At 47.8% G+C, this 23,022-nt stretch overlaps 1 protein-coding gene across 1 annotated transcript in view; it reads left to right on the top strand.

Annotated features, from left to right (window-relative positions):
• alg13 (ALG13 UDP-N-acetylglucosaminyltransferase subunit) overlaps nucleotides 1-23,022 on the top strand; it is a 125,137-nt gene that overhangs the window by 56,675 nt on the left and 45,440 nt on the right. Inside the window, exons 10-11 of the mRNA XM_070883944.1 lie at nucleotides 7,544-7,625; nucleotides 10,014-10,173. Coding sequence (XP_070740045.1) covers nucleotides 7,544-7,625; nucleotides 10,014-10,173 — 242 coding nt within the window. The remainder of the gene's footprint in view (nucleotides 1-7,543; nucleotides 7,626-10,013; nucleotides 10,174-23,022) is intronic.

Here is a 23,022-nt window from a genome sequence, read left to right as displayed (position 1 = left end):
GTCCTTTATTGATAACTCCAGAGTGAGGATCACACCTGATGGCCTGCCTTTTATACTAGGCCTGGCACACCTGTACAGGTAACCTGCAAGTCTCCCACTGAGGTGCCCCCTGGTGGCATACCTTGTAATAGTACAAGCAGTAACCATGTAGAATACATGACATCACTCACCCCCAAGCCTTTAGTGCAAATTGCCTTCATGCATTGACTCTGCTCTGGGCTTAGCTCTAACTGGTTGACCCTTGGAGGGTCGTTTCCATCTTGGGTGAGTAGGTGGTGTTTCGTTGGCAGTGGAGGTGCTGGTGGTTTCTGTTTGTGCGTCTGACCACTCCATTCTGTCCCCGCCACCCCCCTTGCCTCAACTGCTGGACGGTGTCCGGGTAGTCTGGTGGCGGCGTGGTGCCCAGTTGGCTCAAGTTGCCTGCTCCTGGGGCCTTTGCCATTGCTCCTAGTGTTGGACAGGTTCACAGACCTCCCTGTCCTTTCCTTGCGCCCCGGGTTGCTGCTGCTCCCTGAGAGCAGTCGTCTGGCAATGCACAGGGAACTGCTGACTCGCTTGCCTGGGCGTTACTTGGTTTGGGATCCTGGCTGGTCACAGTCCCATTTGGGAGAACCATTGCGGGTGACCCCTCGTTCCCACGTGTAGCCTTGGTGGCGATGGGGTCTGGGGCCTGTGCCTTAGCGCGGTTTGCTCTTTCAGGGTCGTGGCGGTTGGTGTCATCGGGTGCCAATCAGAGGCAGGGTATCGATGCCGTTGCCCTCCTGAGATCGCTTGCTCTGCAGCTTGTATGTACTGGCTGCTTGTGGCCACACTCCACGGTGCATAACTCTGGTCCCAGAGACGCAGGCTACTACATTGGGTAGCTCGCTGGACCTGTGTGCTCCCGATGGCTGTCTGCCCGCTGCATTGACTGTATGCAGTTAAAATCCTACATCGCACAACGTTTCATTACTCATGGTAAATAACCTGTAGCTCCAATTACGATCGCGCAACTTTTCTTTGCTTATTGCGTGTACACAGCTCTGATCATCAATTACACATTTTACATCTAACTCTCAGTTGTTATTACATTGAGAGTGTGGAACTGTCCCTTTGAAATGTGGTGGGTTGCAGGCCTCCTTTAAGAGAGCCTTGCTATCTTTACCCCAATTCTCTTCTCCGTTGGGTGCCACGTGTGGCTCCATCAGCGCTGCACCTCGTGGTCTGGCTGCCGGCATCTTTTTCTTCAGTGCATTGATTTGGGCGCCATCTTTCCTCCATCCACGATGTCGACTGCTGTGATCCTGTTCTCCCCGGGTTCTGCCACCAAAGCTGGAATGTCGCCTTTGGATCCGATTTTCTTCCTCCGGAGTCCTGCCACTGGAGCCTGGAAGGTGCGTTCGGGTCGTCTCAGCTGGATCATCTCCACACAGTCGTGCTGAGCGGTCTGTGCCTCAGGTGCCGTGCTGGTCTGCTCTCTGGTGCCGAGTCCATCCTCAAGTGAGGGCTTGCTTTGCCTCTGAGTGCGGAGGACGTCGATCGCTGGAGGGATGAAATCTTCCCAACTCCAATGGGTCTTCTCCATCCACCTTCTTCCAAGTAGCGTTGGTCCATCACCTGCAACAATCCAGAGGTAACCTGTGCACCGCGCCATCATAGAGTACCTTTTACATCCTGACTACCAACGACTGGGATAAGTTCATCGGTGTAGGTGTGCAGCTTTGCCTGAACTGGGACCAACTTGGGTTGTTCAGCTTAATTGTCCCATAGCGCCTCAAAGGTTTCTTGATTCATTACTGACTGGCTCGCCCCCATGTCCACTTCCATGAAGACTGGAACGCCATTTATCTCGACTTACATCCACAACAGGGAATGCTCGATGGTGCAGGTAAACACCTCATCGTGGGACTGATCTGCCTCACTGACTATTGTTTCATAATCCGCGCTGGATTCATAGCCATCTACAGACTCTTCATCAACAGTGAGTCATAATTCTTCTTACACATTCGCTGGAGGTGGCCGTTTGTGCTGCAGCCTTTACACACAGTCTTTAAAGCGGCACTGGTGAGCCCTATGATTCGCAATGCCAGCATGGAGCTACTCGGTTAGACCCCCCCTAGGTGAACTCTCGAGTTAAGCGGACTCTGGGGGCCTGTTTTCTCTTCCCTGAGAAGATTCATGTTCTACAGTCCAGCCTCTGAAAGGCGCCACTCTGTGCACAGTACTTGCCGGGTTTGAGTCCTGAGGATGAGTCATCTGCCTCGAGCCGCAAGTCGAGGTCATGAATGCCTGGCTCAGAGATGGCCTTCTGCAGTGTGACTGTGGTATCCACAGACAGTAGCTTATGAAGAAGACCCTCGTGGCTGATTCCAATGACAAAGATATCCTGCAGCGCTTCGGTGAGGTGGTCGCTGAACTCACACGGTGCCGCCAGCCTCCTGAGGTCTGCAACATATTTCGCAATTTTCTGGCCTTTGGGCCATCGTTGGGTGTAAAACCGGTGTCTGGCTGTAAGGATGCTCTCTTTGGGCTTGAGTTGTTCTTGGATCAGTGTTACAAGCTCTTCGTTGTCTTCGTTGATGCCAGCAAGTCCCTGACTAGGCGGGAAAAAGTGGACCCACAACTGGTTAGCAGGATAGTTCTGTGCTTATCAGCCAGTGTGGCCGGATTGTCGCCTGCCAGGTTGTTTGCTGTGAAGAAATGGCCGCGCCTCTCCACAAAGGCGTCCCAATCATCTCTGTCGACAAACTGCTGCAACGCATCAAGGGTAGCCATTTTCACTTGAAGGTCCGTAATCCCGTCGCCAATTGTTATGACTTTAGATGCTCTGATGATGACTCCACGAGGCAATGTGGTGTTCTTGAACTATAGTGACCTTAGTCCTTTATTGATAATTCCAGAGTGAGGATCACACCTGGTGGCCTGCCTTTTATACTAGGCCTGGTACATCTGTACAGGTAACGTACAAGCCTCTCACTGAGATGCCCCCTGGTGGCACACCTTGTAATAAATAGTACAAGCAGTAACCATGTAGGATACATGACATACTCCCCAATGTTGTCAGTTACTATAACTAGTCTTTCCAATGCTGCTAAGCCCCAGGAGCTTCCCCCATTACCCCCACAAAACCAATATCTTATCCTTATCCTCCCAATGTGCTAGCATGGCCTTGTTAAAACAAATGTTTTTTTTTTTAAATCCAGTTCATAAAATTCCCCAACTCCTGTCAGTTTTGCCTCCTGAGTTCTAATCATTTTTTTCAGCATTGGGCTGTGCATTATTTGTATCCCTGACCTGTTCCTCCTCCACAATGCCTATCGAGGCACTGATGTTGATTTTGAACACTAAATGTACTTGTGGATCAAGGGAGGGTATTGTCTTGACCTGTCCAATATCTAGGTAAAGATAGCTAAACTCTGATCAAACGCAGGACTTTTACTAATCTGAAATATATCACTTGCCATCATGTGAACCCCTTAGTTTTGTTCTTCCACTTGCCAAAGTTATCAGACCAAGGGCATCCACGGGCGGAGAGTCGGGCTATTTGCCCAGTGAATGCCTGTGAAATTCTGGTAAAAGCAGGTATAAGGTCTGCTTTGACCAGCGTAAGAGTTTTAAAAAAGAAAATATAACATTTTATCAATAATTTATACATTTAAATACCTAATATTTTAGCCCCTTTAAAACGTGTAAATATATTTTTCAAAAAATTAAATTTGTTTTAAATATTTATTAAATGCCATTTTAATTTTATATGTGGTTTCTTTTACTTATTTGATGTATTTTGGAGTATTCCCATTCATACTTATGGGTATCTGTACATACGGAATCCCCATAAGTATGAATGGGGATCCCCTTCTGTCATTCATTGGGTTGGCCCATATGATCCCAGGAGTGCTTGCTAGCTGCCTGCACCTCTGAGATTTGTAGGCCTCATCCGTGCATACCCGGAGAGCCCCAGGACTGCAAAATCAATATCAGCATATCGATAAGCAGTAAGGGGGAGGAACAGTTATGTGGGCATTTTATTTGCAGGTCGGAGGCATTTTCCCAGAGGAAGCCTCCGATCTACAAATTTATGGACATTTAAAAAATTTTTTTAAAAAATACCTTTGGTAACTAGATTAGGTGGGTAGCCATCTCACTTCTCTATTCACAATTTTGTTTGCCCACATAAATACAGCCATGAAACATTATCTTAGGCACTCCCTCGGAATTGAGGATGTCTTGCTTCCACGCTAAAAATGATTTCACAAGTGACTGAAGAGTCCATTGCGTGACTCGCAGTGTCTGTCACAGGTGGGGCAGACGGTGGTTGGAGGAATGGGTGTGTGAGGTGCCTAGGTTGCCACGCGCTCTTTGCGCAGTCGCTGCTTGGCCTTGGCTTGTTCTCGGTGATGAGACTCTGTGTTCAGCACCTTCCCGGATGCTTTTCCTCCACTTTGGGCAATCTTGGGCCAGGGATCCCCAGGTGTCGGTGGGGATGTTGCACTTTTTCAAGGAGGCTTTGAGGGTGTCCTTGAAGCGTTTCCTCTGCCTACCTGGGACTCACTTGCCATGTCTAAGCTCCAAGTCTAGCGCTTGATTATGGAGTCTTGTCAGGCATGCGGATGATGTGGCCCGCCCAATGGAGTTGATCGAGCATGGTCAGTGCTTCGATGCTGGCGATGTTGGCCTGAGGGAGAACAGTGATGGTGGTGCGCCTATCCTGCCAATGGATTTGCAGGATCTTGCAGAGGCAGCGCTGGTGGTATTTCTCCAGCATTTTGAGGTTCCTGCTGTACATAGTCCACGTCTCTGAGCCATATAGGAGGGCGGGTATCACTACTGTTCTATAGACCATGAGCTTGGTGCCAGGTTTGAGGTCCTGGTCTTCAAACACACACTTCCTCAGGTGACCGAAGGCTGCGAAGGCAGTGTTGGACCTCGTCATCAATTTCTGCTCTTGCTGACAGTAGGCTCCCGAGGTATGGAAAATGGTCCGTTGTCCAAGGCCGCACTGTAGATTTTGATAACTGGGGGGCAGAGTTGTGAAGGGGGCAGGTTGGTAGAGACTTTTATCTTATGGATGTTTAGTGTAAGGCTCATGCTCTCGTACGCCTCGGTGAAGGTGTTGACAATGGCTTGGAGCTCAGCCTCGGAGTGTGCGCAGACGCAAGCGTCATCTGCGTACTGTGGTTCGATGACAGGATGGGATGACCTTGGATCTGGCCTGGAGGTGGCGGAGGTTGAACAGATTCCCATTTGTTCTGTAATTTAGCTCCACTCCAGCAGGGAGCTTGCTGAGGGTGAGATGGAGCATTGCAGCAAGGAAGAGCATTGGTGTGATGACACAGCCTTGCTTGACCCTGGTCCGAACATGAATTGGGTTTGTGGTGCATCCGTTGGTCAAGAACACGGCTTGCATGTCATCGTGGAGCAGGCGGAGAATGGTGACAAACTTTTGAGGGTAGCCGAATCTGAGGAGGAGGCTCCAGAATCCCTTGTGGTTGACAGTGTCGCAAGCCTTTGTGAGGTCAAAGGAGGCCTTGAACAAGGGTTGATGCTGTTCCCTGCATTTCTCCTGTATCTGCTGTGCGGTGAAGATCATGTCCATTGTGTCTCTTAGTGGGCGGAATCCGCATTGCGACTCTAGGAGGAGCTCTTCAGCCACAGGGAGAGAACGATTGAGGAGGATTCTTGCGTTGACCTTCCCTGTTGTCGACAGCAGGGAGATTCCTCTTGTTACTGCAGTCGGACCTCACCTTTCTTGAAGAAGGTCACGATTACGGCGTCTCAGATCTCCTGGCATGCTCTCCTCCTTCCAGATAAGAGAAATTAGATCATGTATTCGCGCCAATGGTGCTTTTCCGCCATGTTTTAGTGCTTCGGCAGGGATTCAATCTGCTCCTGATGCCTGTTCTTTAGCTGTCGGATGGCCTTTTCTACCTCCTGCTAGGCTGGGGTTGTGCTGAGATGGTGGCGGGTAGCATGCTGCGGGATGGAGTCGAAGACAGAGTCTTGGTTAAGGAGATCTTTGAAGTGCTCCTTCCAGTGGGCACTGACTGCCTCTGTCCTTGAACACCTCTCCGTTCTTGGCCAGCAGTGGGATGGGGCCTTGGGTCCTTGGGCCATAGGTTGTCTTGACTGCGCTAAAGAATCCTCGCACGTCATGGTTGTCGGTTAACAGCTGGATCTCCTGTGCTTTCTCCACCCACCATCTGTTCTTTAGGTCACAGGTTTTTTGTTGGACCTCAGCCTTCAGCCGTCTGAGGAGCTGCTTTCTTGCTCTCCATTTGAGTTGCTGTTTCAGGTTCAGAAAAGCCTTGCGCGCTTGTGGCTTATCAGCTCCTGGATCTCTTGATCATTCTCGTCGAACCAGTCTTGGTGTTTCCTGGTCGAGTGACCGAGCGTCTCTTCACAGGTGCTAATTATGGAGGCCTTGAGGGCAGACCAGACGCTGTGCACAGGGAGTCATCAGGTTGGCAGTGAGGCACTGGCTGAATAGGGCTTTCCGAGCAGGATCTTTGAGTGCCCCAGTGTTAATTTTCCTGCGGCATTGTTTCTGTTGCCGTCGTTGCTTTGGGGCTACATTGATGTTGATGGCCGAGTGGATTAGGCAGTGGTACATCCAGCAGTCATCAGCTCCTGTTATGGCGCGGGTGATGCGCAAGTCCTTGCGGTCCTTCGCTAGGACAATGATTTAGTCAAGCAGATGCCAGTGCTTGGAGTAAGGATGTTGCCATGAAGCCTTGTACTTCTCTCTCTGACGGAACAAGGTGTTGGTTATGTCAGTTGTGTTCTAGGGATTTTGTCAGGAGCAGGGTACCATTGGTGTTGGATTTCCCTACCCTCTCTCTGACAAACTCACCTCCCCAGAAGTCTGTGTTCTTTCCAACTCTGGCGTTGAAGTCGCCAAGGAGGGATCAGCTTGTCGCCCGTTGTGTCTCTGGCCAGGGATTGTTTGAGGCTGGAGTAGAATTCTTCTTTGGATTCGTCTAGCTTCCAGTGTTGGGGTGTACACGCTGAAGACTGTAGCGCACTAGTTCCGGACTAGGGTGAGCTGAAGGGTCATGAGGCATTCGTTTATCCTGCAAGGGGAGTCTCTGAGATGGCCAACGAGTTCAATTTTTATGACGAAGCCAACCTCACGGAGGCGGCGGACGTCTTCTGGTTTACCTTTCCAGAACAAGGTGTAACCACCACTTTGTTCCTTGAGCTGACCTTCTGCCCGCCGGGTCTCGCTTAGGGCAGTGATGTCAATGTTGTAACATCTGAGCTCCCGGGCAACGATAGCAGTACGCCGTTCCAGTCTGTTGTCCATGAGGGTCCTGACGTTCCAGTTCCCGAACTTCATTTTGAAAGGTGGAGGATGCCTGTTCGTGAGTTCTTTTAATGTGGGCTGGCTGTTGCACACCAGCTACCGGACGGAAAAGAATTGTAAAATTAAACTTATTAAAATCTTAACTGATGCTTAGTTGGTTTTCATACCTGCTGAATGACTTGGATAAAATACAAATTGCAATGGTGCAAGATTAGCAGATAAATGCTTTTTAAAAAAAAATGGTGTTTCCTCTTTTTAAAGATCTTGCTTTGCTGTTCCAACAATGGCCATTACGATGGTGTGTTTACAAAACAGTTTCAAGGTCACGCAGCTACCTGTCAAGGTAGGTTTGTCTTTCAGCTAAATTAGAGAACTACTGTCCGCTTATGTTGACTGCTCGGTCATTCCAGCACATTTACAAGAACAAATAAATTAGACTAATAGTGTAATACAGTTTGATTGTGGATCCTTGCTTGCAGTCTGCTGTGAAACACTCGCTGAAAGCTCAAGCTTCTGATCATCATAGGCAGTCCCTCGGAATCGAGGAAGACTTGCTTCCACTCTTAACATGAGTTCTTGGGTGGCTGTACAGTCCAATACGAGAACCACAGTCTCTGTCACAGATGGGACAGATAGTCGTTGAGGGAAGGGGTGGATGGGACTGGTTTGCCGCACAGTTCCAATGGCAGTTGTGTGTCTCACTTCTAATGCATTGACATTAATTAGCCTACTGACCTGGCTAATGTGCATTTTGCATGCACTTCTACGAGGGGCAAGTTTCCTATGCTTTATTGCAAGGGATGAGTTGCTGATGCTTGGACCACTGCTTTTCTTGGATGTTTGGCAGGTAGTATTAATGAGGGCAACTTGGAGAAACCTGCAGGAGAGTTTTCTCTTTCATCAGTAGCTAAACGAGTGGTTTAAAATGGGCTAAAACAATACGGTATAATCATTTGGCTCTTAAATTGTCCTCATTTTCTGCAGTAGCTATTAAATTAAAGTTTACTGTCTGGTAACCACCAAGGTGACACATTTTCTCAACTTGAATATTCTCTTTACTGCAAGTAAATTTGTCCAACAGCTTCAGTTCTGAGGAAGTTCTTGAGCACAGACTGCATCACCCTTCAAGTTTAAATGTGCACTTCATTGAAGAATCATTGTGTATGCTTTTATCATCAGTTGATGCAATAATAGTTTATAACAAATCATCAATGAGAAAAAGATACTGCCATAGATGCTGCATTCAGCACTAACCTTATCACAATCTGAAAGATTGTAATTTAGGGCATTTTACCAAATTGAAGCTACCAAACTGGAGCTGGATAAAGTAATGGTTGTTGTTTGACATGCACTGCATGTTTTATTTTTGTCATGTGCAGTGAAGGTCTTTAATGCATATGTTGTAATAAATGAAGGCACAATATATTGATTATATAGAACCTATTAAACAACCAAGCTTCAGCCTTTACTAAAGGTGTGATGTAATCTGAAAGCATTCATAAGAACATAAGAAATAGGAACAGGAGTAGGCCATATGGCCCCTCGAGCCTGCACCGCCATTCAATAAGATCCTGGCTGATCTGATCATGGACTCGGCTCCACTTCCCTGCCCGCTCCCCATAACCCCTTATCCCCTTATCCCCTTATCGTTTAAGAAACTGTTTATTTCTGTCTTAAATTTATTCAATGTCCCAGCTTCCACAGCTCTGAGGCAGTGAATTTCACAGATTTACAACCCTCAAGAAATTTCTCCTCAACTCAGTTTTAAATGGGCGGCCCCTTATTCTAAGATCATGCCCCCTAGTTCTAGTCTCCCCCATCAGTGGAAACATCCTCTCTGCATCCACCTTGTCAAGCCCCCTCATAATCTTAAACGTTTCGATAAGATCACCCCTCATTCATCTGAATTCAAATGAGTAGAGGTCCAACCTACTCAACCTTTCCTCATAAGTCAACCCCCTCATCTCCGGAATCAACCTAGTGAACCTTCTTTGAACTGCCTCCAAAGCAAGTATGTCCTTTCGTAAATATGGAAACCAAAACTGCACGCAGTATTCCAAGTGTGGCCTCACCAATACCCTGTATAGCTGTAGCAAGACTTCCCTGCTTTTATACTCCATCTCCTTTGCAATAAAGGCCAATATTCCATTGGCCTTCCTGATCACTTGCTGTACCTGCATACTATCCTTTTGTGTTTCATGCACAAGTACCCCCAAGTCCCGCTGTACTGTGGCACTTTGCAATCTTTCTCTAAATAATAACTTGCTCTTTGATTTTTTTTTTCTCTGCCAAAGTGCATAACCTCACACTTTCCAATATTATACTCCACATATGCCAAATTTTTGTCCACTCACTTAGCCTGTCTATCCTTTTGCAGATTTTGTGTGTCCACTTCATAAAAAAAGTTGGAAGGAATTCAGAGAAGGGAGAGATTTGTATACAAAAATACAACAAATAAATTAACTCTGCCTTGGCCCTGTACCTTTGTCCTGGTTTTGGCAAAAGGTAGCAGCTTTAGATTGCTCTTTCAACAAATTCCACTTAAATCATCGAACGTAGTTGAGGTTGTCAACTAACTGGGTGAATAAAATGAGCTTGCGTCTGCAGCTCAGCTAATTTATTCTGTCCTGATCACTGTCTGCCCTGCATCTTTCTTTTGCTTTCACCTGTTCCTACTGTAAGAAATGAACCAAATATATAATGAATACATATCTGAAATATTTTATTTCAGCGGTTGTGTATGAAATGCTGTACAGAGATGTCTTTGGAGTGGATGAGGAAGAACTGCGAGCAGCAGTGGAATTGTTCCGCAGTCATGGCAAGAAAACCAGGAGGGGAAGTATATCTCAAGGAAATGATGATGCAGAATATCTTTCTGAAAAAGTTGTGCGGTATGTGGCTTTGGCTAGACCATCAATTTTGAGGTGTTTGGTAAAAATGGTAGGGTTAGTGACCTATTGTTGGGGCGAGGGAAGTTATTACTGTCTAGATTCACTGTTCACGTTCCCAGGATGAAATCTTAAAATTACTTTGAAGTTTTGGTGACTGATTTTTCAGAAAATTATCAAACGTTGTGTGGCTAGCTGTTTATGCAATAACTGTTAGACTGAGTACTGTTTAACTTCAAGAGGTATGACCTTGGCTCTGCTTTATTAAGGCCTAAAGTGACTAATATACAAAATGGCTGGCCTTTTATACTTGGGCTGCGCACACGTGCGTGCAGCCCAATGGCCTCCAACAGTGATCCCAAAAGTACACGCATGACAATACCCCCCCCGCCTCTGAGATATACAGTCTTTTACACATTGAGACGGTCCGGTGTTTTATGCTCCCGGGTTGACCGTCACAGTTCAACTCCAGCCTTGGGTGAGTGTTCAGAGTCTGTTGTGGCTGGGTAGCTGACCTGGTAGGAGTGGCAATGGTCATGTCAGGGATTGAAAGTCCATTTTCATTGAACATGTCAGTGATTGAAAGTCCCGATTTACTGGTGACCACTGAGTCCTCTGATGACTGGGGGTAGGTTGGTTGGTCGTCAATTCCTCTGACTGTTCCGGTTTGTCTGTGTGCCGCAGCTTTGTCTGATCCATATGTTTCCTGCATGTTTGCCCATTTTTGAGCTTGACAATAAATACTCTGTTGCCCTCCTTGGCCATGACAGTACCAGCGATCCACTTGGGATCCTGACCATAATTCAGAACATATACAGGATCATTTACAGAAATATCGGGTGACACAGCTGCACGATCGTGATACCCTTGCTGACTTTGTCTTCTATATTCAGCATGATTATTCAAGTCAGGGTGTACAAGAGATAGCTTGGTCTTAAGACCTATCCATCATTAGTTCAGCAAGCGAGACCCCAGTTAAGCGTGTGTGGTCTTGTCCTATAATTCAGCAGTATGCATGACAGGCGGGTCTGCAGTGACCCTTGGGTTACTCACTTCATACTCTGCTTTGAGTTGGACAGCACGTTCTGCTTGCCCATTGGATGCAGGTTTGAATGGTGCTGACCTTGCATGTTTGATACCATTGAGTTTCATGAACTCTTGAAACTCCTGACTGGTGAAGCATGATGTCAGGCAGACCATGTGTCGCGAACGTGACACTGAGATTCTCAGTGGTAGCTGTGGATGTGCTGGATGACATGATTATACACTCTATCCACTTCGAATATGCATCCACCACAACTAAAAACATCCTCCCCAGGAAGGGACCTGTAAAGTCTGTGGATCCTGGACCATGGTTTGGACGGCTATGATCACAGACTCAGCGGTGATTCCGCTGGTGCTTTGCTGAGCTGCATGCAAGTGTTGCATTGATGCATACATGATTCCAGCTCAGAGTCAATTCCTGGCCACCATACATGAGACCTGGCGATGGCTTTCATCATTACAGTGCCAGGATGTGTACCAATACCAATTCCATATGACAAAGCACCACATGCCAATACTAAACGTTTACATGGGTCATAATGTACCAGCAACTTGTTAGAGCAAAGCAGATTAGTGGATTTCTCAAAAGCTCTGTCTTGAGACGCATCCCACACCCAGTTGTCGCCTTTTCTTAGCAGTATGTGCAGTAGTTCTAATAAGGTGCTCAATTTAGGTAGGAAGTTACTGAAGTAGTTGAGTAGACCCAGGAACGAACGCAGCTCCATCACATTCTAAGGCTTGGGTGCATTCTTGATGGCCTTGTTTTTCGCGTCTGTGGGCCTGATGCCGTCAGCAGCAATTTTCCTCCCCAGGAATTCGACCTCTGGTGCCATGAAGATACACTTCGAGCGTTTTAGTCTGAGTCCCACTTTATCCAGATGATGTAGAACCTCTTCCAGGTTCAGATGATCCTCGGAGTCATGACCTGCGATCAGGATGTCATCTTGGAACACGATGGTTCTGCGAACGGACTTCAGTAGACTCTCCACGTTACTCTGAAATATTGCTGCAGCCGAGTGAATTCCAAAGGGGCACCTGTGATAAATAAACAGTCCTTTATGCGTGTTAATGCACGTAAGTCTCCAATGTCTTGACCAGCTCCTGTGTCGTGTAGGCCGACGTCAAGTCCAGTTTGGTGAACAACTTCACCCGACTAGCATTGCAAACAAGTCATCAGCCTTTGGTAACGGGTACTGATCCTGTTTTGAAACCCTGTTGATCGTAGCCTTGTAGTCTCCACAGATTCTGACTGTGCCATCACTTTCAAGCACAGGAACAATGGGGCTGGCCCATTCATTAAATTCAACCGGTGATATGATCCCTTCACGCTGGAATCTGTCCAGTTCGATTTCGACCTTCTCCCTCATATACGGAACTGCCGGAGCCAAGGTGCAGATCCACGTGGACTTGCATCCGAGTCCACGTGGCTCTGCACCTTGGCTCCCGTGAAGTTGCCGATGCCTGGTTCGAACAGCGAGGGGAACTAGCTCAGTACTTGGACACGTGTATCTTTCTCCGATAACGCCTTGATGTCGTCCCAATTGCATCTGATTTTTTTTCAAGCCCGTTCCTGCCGAACAGCGTTGGGCCATTGCCTGGGACAATCCATAGCGGTAACTCGTGAACCGCACCGTCATACGACACTTTAATTGTGGCACTGCCAATCACCGTTATGAGTTCTTTGGTGTACTTTCGCAACTTGGCATTGACTGGACTCAGCCTGGGCCTCACAGCCTCAGTATCCCACAGCTTGACGTCCCGAAGTCCGGAAATACATGAACTTGGGCTTGGGCGTTTCCAGATTCAGGGTGTTCCAAAGTCCAGAAATACATAGAATCCATAGCGGCCCCGGTCCCGAGGCTTCCAGATTCTCGACACTGTACCTGTATTGGGAGTCAGGTAAATAAGGAAATATTAATTTTATAATCTTGACTAGTGGAAATTATGGAAAGCCAGCTGCGACATGAGTTCTACCTTTTTTTTAAAGCTCCATGGATCTGTTTTTCACAGATACTCTTATAATCCATTGTAGAATTGTTAATCTGGAGACTTCTCAAAATAGCTGAAATCTAATTTTGGTTGAAATGGGTACAATTCTGAAGATGTAAGCAGTATAATTGGATAACTTATTGAAAGTTGAAAGTGCAAACGAGATGGTTTTGTAAGTATAATATTGCAAAGAAATGAGTTTGGAGATTCTTCATGACCTGTTTTAAATGTGATTCCATTAGACACAGACTCAAATTTCAGGATTTTTGACTGATGGCAGCAAACTGGGTAAATCTACAGATGAACATTGGGAAGTGGTCACAAATTAATTTAGCTTCATAAAGGACCAGTATATAACCCTAAAGGGAAAGAGCTTCACTTGCCAAATAAAACCGCCATGGTTGACAAAACAGATGATAACACAAAATTAAAGGGAAGAACATTCAAAAGTGCAAAGTATAGTGTAGATCCAGGGGACTGGAAGAGAGATGAGGAACAGCAAAGGAAGACAAAAAAATAGGAGCTGCAAAAATGAATAAGAAAAGAAACTTATGTGGGATATCACTGTTTTTACAATTATATTAGAGAAAGGGTAATGTTGGCCATGTTAAAACAGATGCAGGTAATATTGCAAATTATAATATAGCAGACACAATTACTGTCAGTCTTCGCAGTAAGGGAAGAGGATAATATATCTGACATTCCAGGGAAACTAATGAATCAAGGACTGGAACTCACTAAAGCTAATGTAAGCAAGAAAACAGTATTAGAAACAAATAATTGCACTAAAATCCCCAGAACCTGCTGGGTTCCACGCCCAGGATTTTCAAGGAAGTAGGTGAAGAAATTGCAGATGCTTTAGCCATAATCTTTCAAATCTTCTTTGATTCATAAATTGTCCCTTTAGATTGGAAAATTGCAAATATATCTCCATTATTTAAAAAAGGTGAGAGAGAAATAAGGAAATGATAGACCTGTTGGTCGAGCATCTTTTGGGGAATTTATTGGAATCTATAATTACGGACAGAATAATTGAGCATACAGAAATTTGAGCTGATTAGAGGGAGCCAACATGGATTTGTAACATGTCTAACAAACCTAATTTTATTACTTCCCCAAAAAATTCAAATAGTAGATAAGGGAATGTCTTTGGATGTAGTTTATATGGACTACCAGAAGGCATTTGATAAAATTCCACATAAGAGACAAAGCTAAAATTAAAGCTCATGGAATCAATTTGATGGCTGTCTCTGTAATTGGTAAACACTTTGTACATTGTGTTGGAAGGATTTTGATCTCTTTCTGATTTAGATAATCAAGAATAAAGCAATATGTCTGACCCTTAAAAAGGGCAATTTAACTTTTAGAAGCAGAAGCTGCAGTTCTGGCAAATAGTCCCCCAAAAATGGCAGCTAAAAAGGCAGAATGCAGAGGAGTTGGTCTATATCTAGCAAGGTGGGGCAATGTAGCAGATATGTTATATTTGTTGTTACAGGAAGATAAGTTGTATCAATTGAACAAAGTGAATCTGACTATTGTTCCTCTGTAAATTGAAATTTTTTGTCAATTCTTTGGGCTCAATTTTCCCAGGCCATTTACATCATTTTTTCTGGCGTAATTTCCGCAAAGAAGTTGTAACTGAGATCTGAGAGTTGGTGAAAGTAGACCTGCAACCTAGAAGCGTCAGGAGGACTGCTTTGTCAGTTGAAGTGAAGGGTACAGTTGCACTTTCATTCTGTGCCTCCGGATCATTTCAATTTACATCATCATCATCGGTAGTCCCTCTGAATCGAGGAAGACTTGCTTCCACTCCTGAAGTGAGTTCTTTGGTGGCTGAGCAGTCCAATACGAGAGCCACAAACCCTGTCACAGGTGAGACAGATATATGTCGAGGGAAGGGGTGGGTGGGACTAGTTTGCCGCATGCTCCTTCCGCTGCCTGCGCTTGACCTCTTCGCTCTGTGTTGTGATTCGAAGAGCTCAACGCCCTCCTGGATGCACTTTCTCCACCTAGGGCGGTCTTGGGTCAGGGTTTCCCAGGCGTCAGTGGTGATGTCGCACTTCAGGGAGGCTTTGAAGGTGTCCTTGTAATGTTTCCGCTGCCCACGTTTGGCTCATTTGCTGTGAAGGAGTTCCGCATAGAGCATTTGCTTAGGGAGTCTCGTGTCTGGCATGCTAACTGTGGCCTGCCCAGCGAAGCTGATCAAGTGTGGTCAGTGCTTCAATGCTGTGGATATTAGCCTGGAAGAGGACACTGATGGTGCGCCTGTCCTCCCAGGGGATTTTCAGGATCTTGTGGAGACATTGTTGGTGATGTATCTCCAGTGACTTGGTGTCATCTGTACATCGTCCATGCCTCTGAGCCATACAGGAGGGCAGGTATTACTACAGTCCTGTAGACCGTGATCTTGGTGGTAGATTTGAGGGCCTGGTCTTCGAACACTCTTTTCCTCAGGTGGCCGAAGGCTGCACTGGCGCATTGGAGGTGATGTTGAATCTCCGCTTTAGTGTCTGCTATTGTTAAGAGGCTCCTGAGGCATGGGAAATGGTCCACGTTGTCGAGGGCTGCGCCGTGAATCTTGAAGACTGGGGGGCAGTGCTGTGTGGTGAGGACAGGCTGGTGGAAGACCTTTGTCTTACGGATGTTAAGCATAAGGCCCATGCTTTCACATGCCTTGGTGAATGCATGGACGAAATCCTGGAGTTCAGCCTCAATGTGCGCAGACACAGGCGTCGTCCACGTACTGTAGATCAACGGCCGGGGTTGGGTGACCTTGGACCTGGCCTGGAGGCAGCGTAGGTTAAACGGCTTCCCATTGGTTCTGTAGTTTAGTTCCACTCCAGCGGGGAGCTTGTTGACTGTGAGGTGGAGCATGGCAGCGAGGAAGATTGAGGGTTGGAGCGATGACGCAGCCCTTTTTGACCCCGGTCCGGACGTGGATTGGGTCTGTAATGGATCCATTGGTAAGGATCTCTGCCTGCATATCTTTGTGGAACAGGCAAAAGATGTTGATAAACTTTTGGGGGCATCCGAAACGGAGGAGGATGCTCCATAGACCCTCATGGTTGACGGTGTCAAAGGCCTTTGTAAGATCGAACAAGGCCATGTATAAGGGCTGGCGCTACTCCCTGCATTTTTCCTGCAGCTGTCGCGCTGCAAATATCATGTCCGTTGTGCCCCATAGGGGACAAAATCCGCATTGTGATTCCGGGAGGAGCTCCTCTGCCCCAGGGAGAAGACGGTTGAGGAGAACTCTCGCGACAACTTTCCCAGTGGCTGATAGGGAGATTCCTCTGTAGTTGCCACAGTCGGAATTATCCCTTTTTTTAAAGATGGTCACGATCACTGCATCTCAGATCTCCCGGCATGCTCTCCTCCCTCCAGATGAGAGAGATGAGGTCATGTATCCGTGCCAACAGCGCCTCTCCGCCATACTTTAGTGCCTCAGCAGGGATTCCATCCGCACCCGTAACCTTGTTGTTCTTGAGCTGTTTTATGGCTTTGCCTACCTCGTTCAATATTGGGGTTTCACTGAGGTGGTGGTGGGTCGCATGCTGTGGGATGGAGTTGAGAACACTTGTCTCAAAGGCAGTGTCTCGATTTGAGGAGATCTTCAAAGTGCTCCATCCAGCTGGCCCTGACAGTCTCGGTGTCCTTGAGTGTTTCCCCATTCTTGGCCAGGAGTGAGGTGGGGCCTTGGGAGTTTGGGCCGTAGGTGACCTTGACTGCAATGAAGAATCCTCGTATATCGTGGCTGTCGGCCAGTTGTATCTCCCATGCTTTCTCCATCCACCACCTGTTCTTTTAGGTCCCGTGTATTTTGTTGGACCTCAGCCTTGAGCTGTCAGTAATGTTGCTTTGCTGGTCCCGAGTTGGGTTGTTGCTTGAGGCTCTGAAATGCTCTGCGCTTGCAATCTAGTTCTTGGATCTCCTGATCATTTTCATCAAACCAGTCCTGATGGTCACTCAACCAGAAAACAAGTGTCTCTTCACAGGCACTGGTTATAGAGGCCTGGAAGGCAGACCAAGCGCTGTGGACATTCAGCATCTCGGTCATCAAGGCACGCCAGATTAGCTGTGAGGCGCTGGCTGTATAGGGCTCTCTTAGCTGGGTCTTTAAGTGCCCCGGCATTAACTTTTTTACGGCACTGCTGCTATCCCCACTGCTTTGGGGCGATGTTAATGTCGATGATGGATCGGATTAGGCGGTGGTCCATCCAACAGTCATCAGCTCCTGTTCTGACGTGGGTGATGCGCACAACCTTGCGATCCCTGGCTCGGATGATGACATAGTCACGCAGGTGCCAGTGTTTGGAGCAAGGGTGTTGCCATGATGCCTTGTATTTGTCCCTCTGGCGGAACAGGGTGTTGATGGATGAGGAGTTCATGTTCTAGACATTTTGTCAGGAATAGGGTACTGCTGGAGTTGGCTCTGCCAATCATGCCTCCCCAGAGGCCTGTCTTTGCCGACCCTGGCATTAAAGTCACCTAGGAAGATCAATTTGTTGCCCGTGAGGACACGGGACAGGGATGTCTCGAGGTTGGAATAAAAACCACCTTTAGCCTTATCCGTTGCATCGAGTGTTGGGGTGTACGCACTGATGATTGGCGCATTGGTTCCGGGATAGGTTAAGATGAAGAGTCATGAGGCGTTTGTTAACCCCGCGGGGGGAGTCTTTGAGGCGGTCGACCAGCTCATTTTGATGGCAAAATTGACTCCATGAAGGCGGCATTCTTCTTCTGGTTTTCCTTTCCAGAAAAAGGTGTAACCTCCACCATGTTCCTTGAGCTGGCCTTCCTGCCTTCCTGCCTGCCTGCCGGGTCTCGCTTAGGGCGGCGATGTCAATGTCAAAAGTTCCCGGGCAACTATGGCGGTGCGGCGTTCCGGCCTGTTGTTGGAGTTGTCCATGAGGGTCCTGACTTTCCAGATCCCGAACTTCATATTAACAAAGTGGAAGATGCCTGTGTGTGAGCTCTTTTAACGTGGGATGGCCATTGCACACCGGCAGCCACATGGGCTTAGCTGAGCAAGGTCTTGGTCCAGTGGCAAGGGGGTCCAAGACAACTGGGGATGTGTGCACCATCTCTTGATGCAACACATGTCTGCATTCAGTAGGTGACAGCTGCAGTATATGCACGGAGGAATGACTACATAAAGTTCCCCATAACTGCCCAAGCAATGTGTGATAGGACTGTGGGCTTCTCTTGGATTGCTGACTTCCCAAAGGTACAGAGCTGCATTGATTGTACCCACATCGCCTTGCGAGCACCTTTTTGGAGGATTCTGAGATGCACAAGAACAGAAAAGGCTTCCACTCCATTAATGTGCAGCTCGTGTGTGACGACATGCATTGCATCATTTCAGTCGATGCGAGATACCTTGGGAGCACCCATGATGCATTCATCCTACGCGAGAGTGTTATATCTGCCATGTTTCAGCAGCAGCAGCAGCAAAAAGGGTAGAGCTGGCTACTGGGAGATAAAGGGTACGGCCTTGCCACCTGGCTCATGACGCCCCTACGCGTAACCCGGACGGAAGCTGATCGAGAATACGACATGCCGCGCATTGCGACGTGCAGCATCATAGAGAGGACCATTGGCATCTTGAAACAGCATTTCCGATGCCTGGACCATTCTGGATGCTACTTCGACAATCCCAGGGGAGTATAGCGTCAGTTCACTACTGTTTGCTACATAACTTAGCCATCATGAGGCAGCAGCAATGGCAGTGGCAGACCCACCTGCGGTGAGAGTGGCCGATAATGATGAGGAAGATGCAGATGATGAGCAGGAGGATGAGGAAGCCATGCAAGTACCTGAACCCAAAGCATGACGGTGGAGGAGAGCGGGCCATCGTGCCCCTTTAACGATTGCTGAAGCCTTGTGCCAGCAGCTCATCCGTGAACACTTTTCTGCCTGAAGGCTTAGCGACAACTATTCCACATGGGCCATGTTTACTATTTGGACCTGTTCCGTAATGTTGTCTTGTGTTCATGGAACAAGTAATGGAAATGATTCAGTTTTAATGTAAAATATATTATTCAAAAGTTTAACAGTTCTTTGTATTTACAAAAATAATTTTATTAAAGTTATCAAACTTGAGTTTTCAGTTTTATCATTTACAAACTCTAAGATCACTTACTAACTTTTAAACTTGTAAATTTACATAACTTACAAAAATCATAATTTCGGAACAGTTACAACAGTACCATAATAGCAGCAAAGAAAGGCTGCATCCATCTCTCCTCCAACCTTATTCTAAGATCGCCCACTGCGCTTGTTCTTGGTGACTCCACCCCCCCTGCTCGCAGGCAGTGTGCGCAGTGTTTCTGGGGTTGGTACCAAGCTTATTCTTTCTACGATCTCTGGTAGTGCGCACCTGTTGAGGGCGGGGTGGGGGTCAGGCGGCAATGTGGAAGGCCCGGCTTGGGGCTCTTCAGAGGCTGGTGTGGGGATTGAAGTGGGAGTGATCGATTCTGTCAATGGGCGCAAGGTCTGGGCGTGTTCCCTTATTGCAGCAGCTAACTCCCAATATGCCATCCCTCATGCGTCCTAACAGTTGTCTCAATGACCTGCAACATTCCCCCTCATGTTGAGCAAAACTGTCAACTACCTGTAACATTCCCTCCCTCATGTTCAGTGATGGTGCTTGCACTACCTCTGACATTCCCTCCCTGATGTTCACTGACGTAAGGTTAGTGCTCTTCCCCACTCATTGCCATCATCTGAACCTCATCTGAGGTGCAGGATCTAACAGGAGAGTGCGGTCAAGCTCTCCTTTCTTCCCCCCACCCCCCCCCCCCCCCCCCTCTCCACGGTTGTGGCTCGCACCTCACCATTGGGACCCGCAGTCTCGGAAGGTGGGGCCCTGGGTGTGCTTCACTGCCCCCCACCACTGGGACCTGCAGCCTCTGACACTAGGAAACCATGGAATGTCCCACCAACACTCAAACCACTAGTCACGGAAGGGGCTGGCACCTCAATGGGCGGCACCTGCACCTCCTCCAAAGTCAGTAAAACAGTGGGGGCTTCACCCCCCTCTATCCCCCTCCCCCTCACGCTCTTGGTCTGGAGGGTGGGATTGAAAGATGTTCTCCTCTTCAGGCTCGTCCTCGTCTGAATCATCATCTGCATAGTCCGGAGTCGGCCTCAAGTTCTGCAAAATATAACACAACACAGATAAATGGTTAGCAGCAGAAGAGGGGGCAGAGTGGGTGGCATGAGTAGGCTCACACAGCGCAGGCAGCGGGCTGATTTGAAGGACCACAATGAATGATAGCACAGTGCATCAACCGAAGCGTAGCTGACAGAGACATCCCCATAAACCAAAGCATGGCTAGCCCACGCAGTACTTAACATTTAGCAAAGCCAGACTCTGGAATTTGCAGGTCTTTCCCCCTTCCTTGAGTGTGGGCCCAGCTTGTGCAGTGGTGGTTGCTTTTCTCCAGGCAGGTCCCATCAAATCAGCGACCCTCTCTTCCAATGGTGTCAGTGGCTGCAGATTTGCTGGGCCTCCATGTTCTAGTTCTTTTCCTTTTTTATTATGTGACATCTTCCTCTGCAAAGATGAAAACGCAACTTTTTAAAGAGCGTCTTTCTGCTCGGTGGGACATATACAGTTGGTCACATTTACAATTGCAATTCCATTGAAAAAATGAAAATATTACTGACACTAGTACTTGACCAAGGTCCTGCCACTTTTTACACTGGCTTCCAGATCGCGTTGTGGTCACCATTTCACAGTAATCTTCTGCAACTTGGTTCCAGCGTTTCTTCACTTCTTTGGGTGGAACTTTTATATGACACCTGCTGGTGTCCAGTTCATGCCATCTGGTCTTCATCATCATAGGCAGTCCCTCGGAATCGAGGAAGACTTGCTTCCACTCTTCGAATGAGTCCTTTGGTGGCTGAACAGTCCAATACGAGAGCCGCAGTCCCTGCCACAGATGGGACAGACAATCGTTGAGGGTAAGGGAGAGTGGGACAGGTTTGCCGCGCGTTCCTTCCGCTGCCTGTGCTTGTTTTCTGCATGCACTCGGCGATGAGACTTGAGGCGCTCAGTGCCCTCCCGGTTGCACTTCCTCCATTTGGCGGTCTTTAGCCAGGAACTCCCAGGTGTCGGAGGCTTTGAGGGTGTCCTTGTAACTTTTCCTCTGTCCACTCTTGGCTCGTTTGCCATGAAGGAGTTCCGAATAGAGCGCTTGCTTTGGGAATCTCATGTCTGACATGCGGACCAGCGGAGCTGATCAAGTGTGGTCAGTGCTTCAATGCTGGGGATGTTGGCCTGGCCGAGGGTGCTAATGTTGGTGCGTCTGTCCTCCCAGGGGATTTGTAGGATCTTGCGAAGGCATCGTTGATTTTTCTCTGGCGACTTGGTGTCTACTGTACATGGTTCATGCCTCTGAGCCATACAGGAGGGCGGGTATTACGACAGCCCTGTAGACCATGAGCTTGGTGGTAGATTTGAGGGCCTGGTCTTCGAACACTCTTTTCCTCAGGTGGCCGAAGGCTGCACTGGCACACTGGAGGCAGTGTTGAATCTCCTCATAAATGTCTGCTTTTGTTGATGAGACTCCCGAGATATGAGAAAAGGTCCACGTTGTACAGGGCCATCCTGTGGATCTTGATGACTGGGGGACAGTGCTGTGTGGCGAGGAAAGGCTGGTGGAGGACGTTTATCTTATGGATGCTTAGCGTAAGGCCCATGCTTTCGTATGCCTCAGTAAATACGTTGACTATATCCTGGAGTTCAGCCTCTGTGTGCAGATGCAGGCGTCGTCTGCATACTGTAACTCGGCAACAGAGGTTGCGGTGGTCTTGGACCTGGCCTGGAGGCGGTGAATGTTAAACAGCTTCCCACTGGTTCTGTAGTTTAGTTCCATTCCAGCGGGGAGCTTGTTGACTGTGAGGTGGAGCATGGCAGCGAAGAAGATTAAGAGGGTTGGAGCGATGATGCAGCCCTGTTTGACCCTGGTCTGGACATGGATTGGGTCTGTAATGAATCTGTTGGTAAGGATCCCGGCCTGCATGTCATTGTGGAACAGGTGAAGGATGTTGATAAACTTTTGAGGGAATCCGAAGCGGAGCGGTTGACAGTATCAAAGGCCTTTGTAAAGTCGAAGAAGGCCATGTATAAGGGATGGCGCTGCTCCCTGCATTTTTCCTGCAGTTGTTGCGCTGCAAATATCATGTCCGTTGTGCTCCATAGGGGACGAAATCAGCACTGTGCCTCCGGGAAGAGTTCCTCGGCCACAGGGAGGAGACGGTTGAGGAGGACTCTAGCGACAACTTTCCCAGTGGCTGATAACAGGGAAATTCCTCTAGTTGCTGCAGGCGGACTTGTCCCCTTTTTTAAAGATGGTCATGATCACTGCATCTCTCAGATCTCCCGACATGCTCTCCTCCCTCCAGATGAGAAAGATGAGGTCATATATCCGCGCCAACAGTGCCTCTCCGCCATACTTTAGCGCCTCAGCAGGGATTCCATCCACTCCCGTAGCCTTGTTCTTGAGCTGTCTTATGGCTTTTCCTACCTCGTGCATGTTGGGGTTTCCACTGAGGTGGTGGTAGTCTCAATTCCATCTGGTCTCAATCACAGTAACGAGTGACTCCACTTCATCCTGTAAGAAATTCTTGATCCTTGCACTACGTTGCATCTTGTATTGCTGCAGTTCTGATTTTTCCAATGCTCTCGCACAGCACTCCTTCTCACACAACTGCCTCTTTAAAAATGGCCGATTGCCAACCCGGAGCTGTACTGCGCATGCACGTCCATTGAAATAGCGTCATTTTTTTTGTTGCTCATGCGCCGAAGGTGCG

This window comes from Pristiophorus japonicus, chromosome 6 (assembly GCF_044704955.1).
Source record: "Pristiophorus japonicus isolate sPriJap1 chromosome 6, sPriJap1.hap1, whole genome shotgun sequence".
Classification (NCBI taxonomy): Eukaryota; Metazoa; Chordata; class Chondrichthyes; family Pristiophoridae; genus Pristiophorus; species Pristiophorus japonicus.
This window is presented reverse-complemented; position numbering and strand designations above follow the sequence as displayed.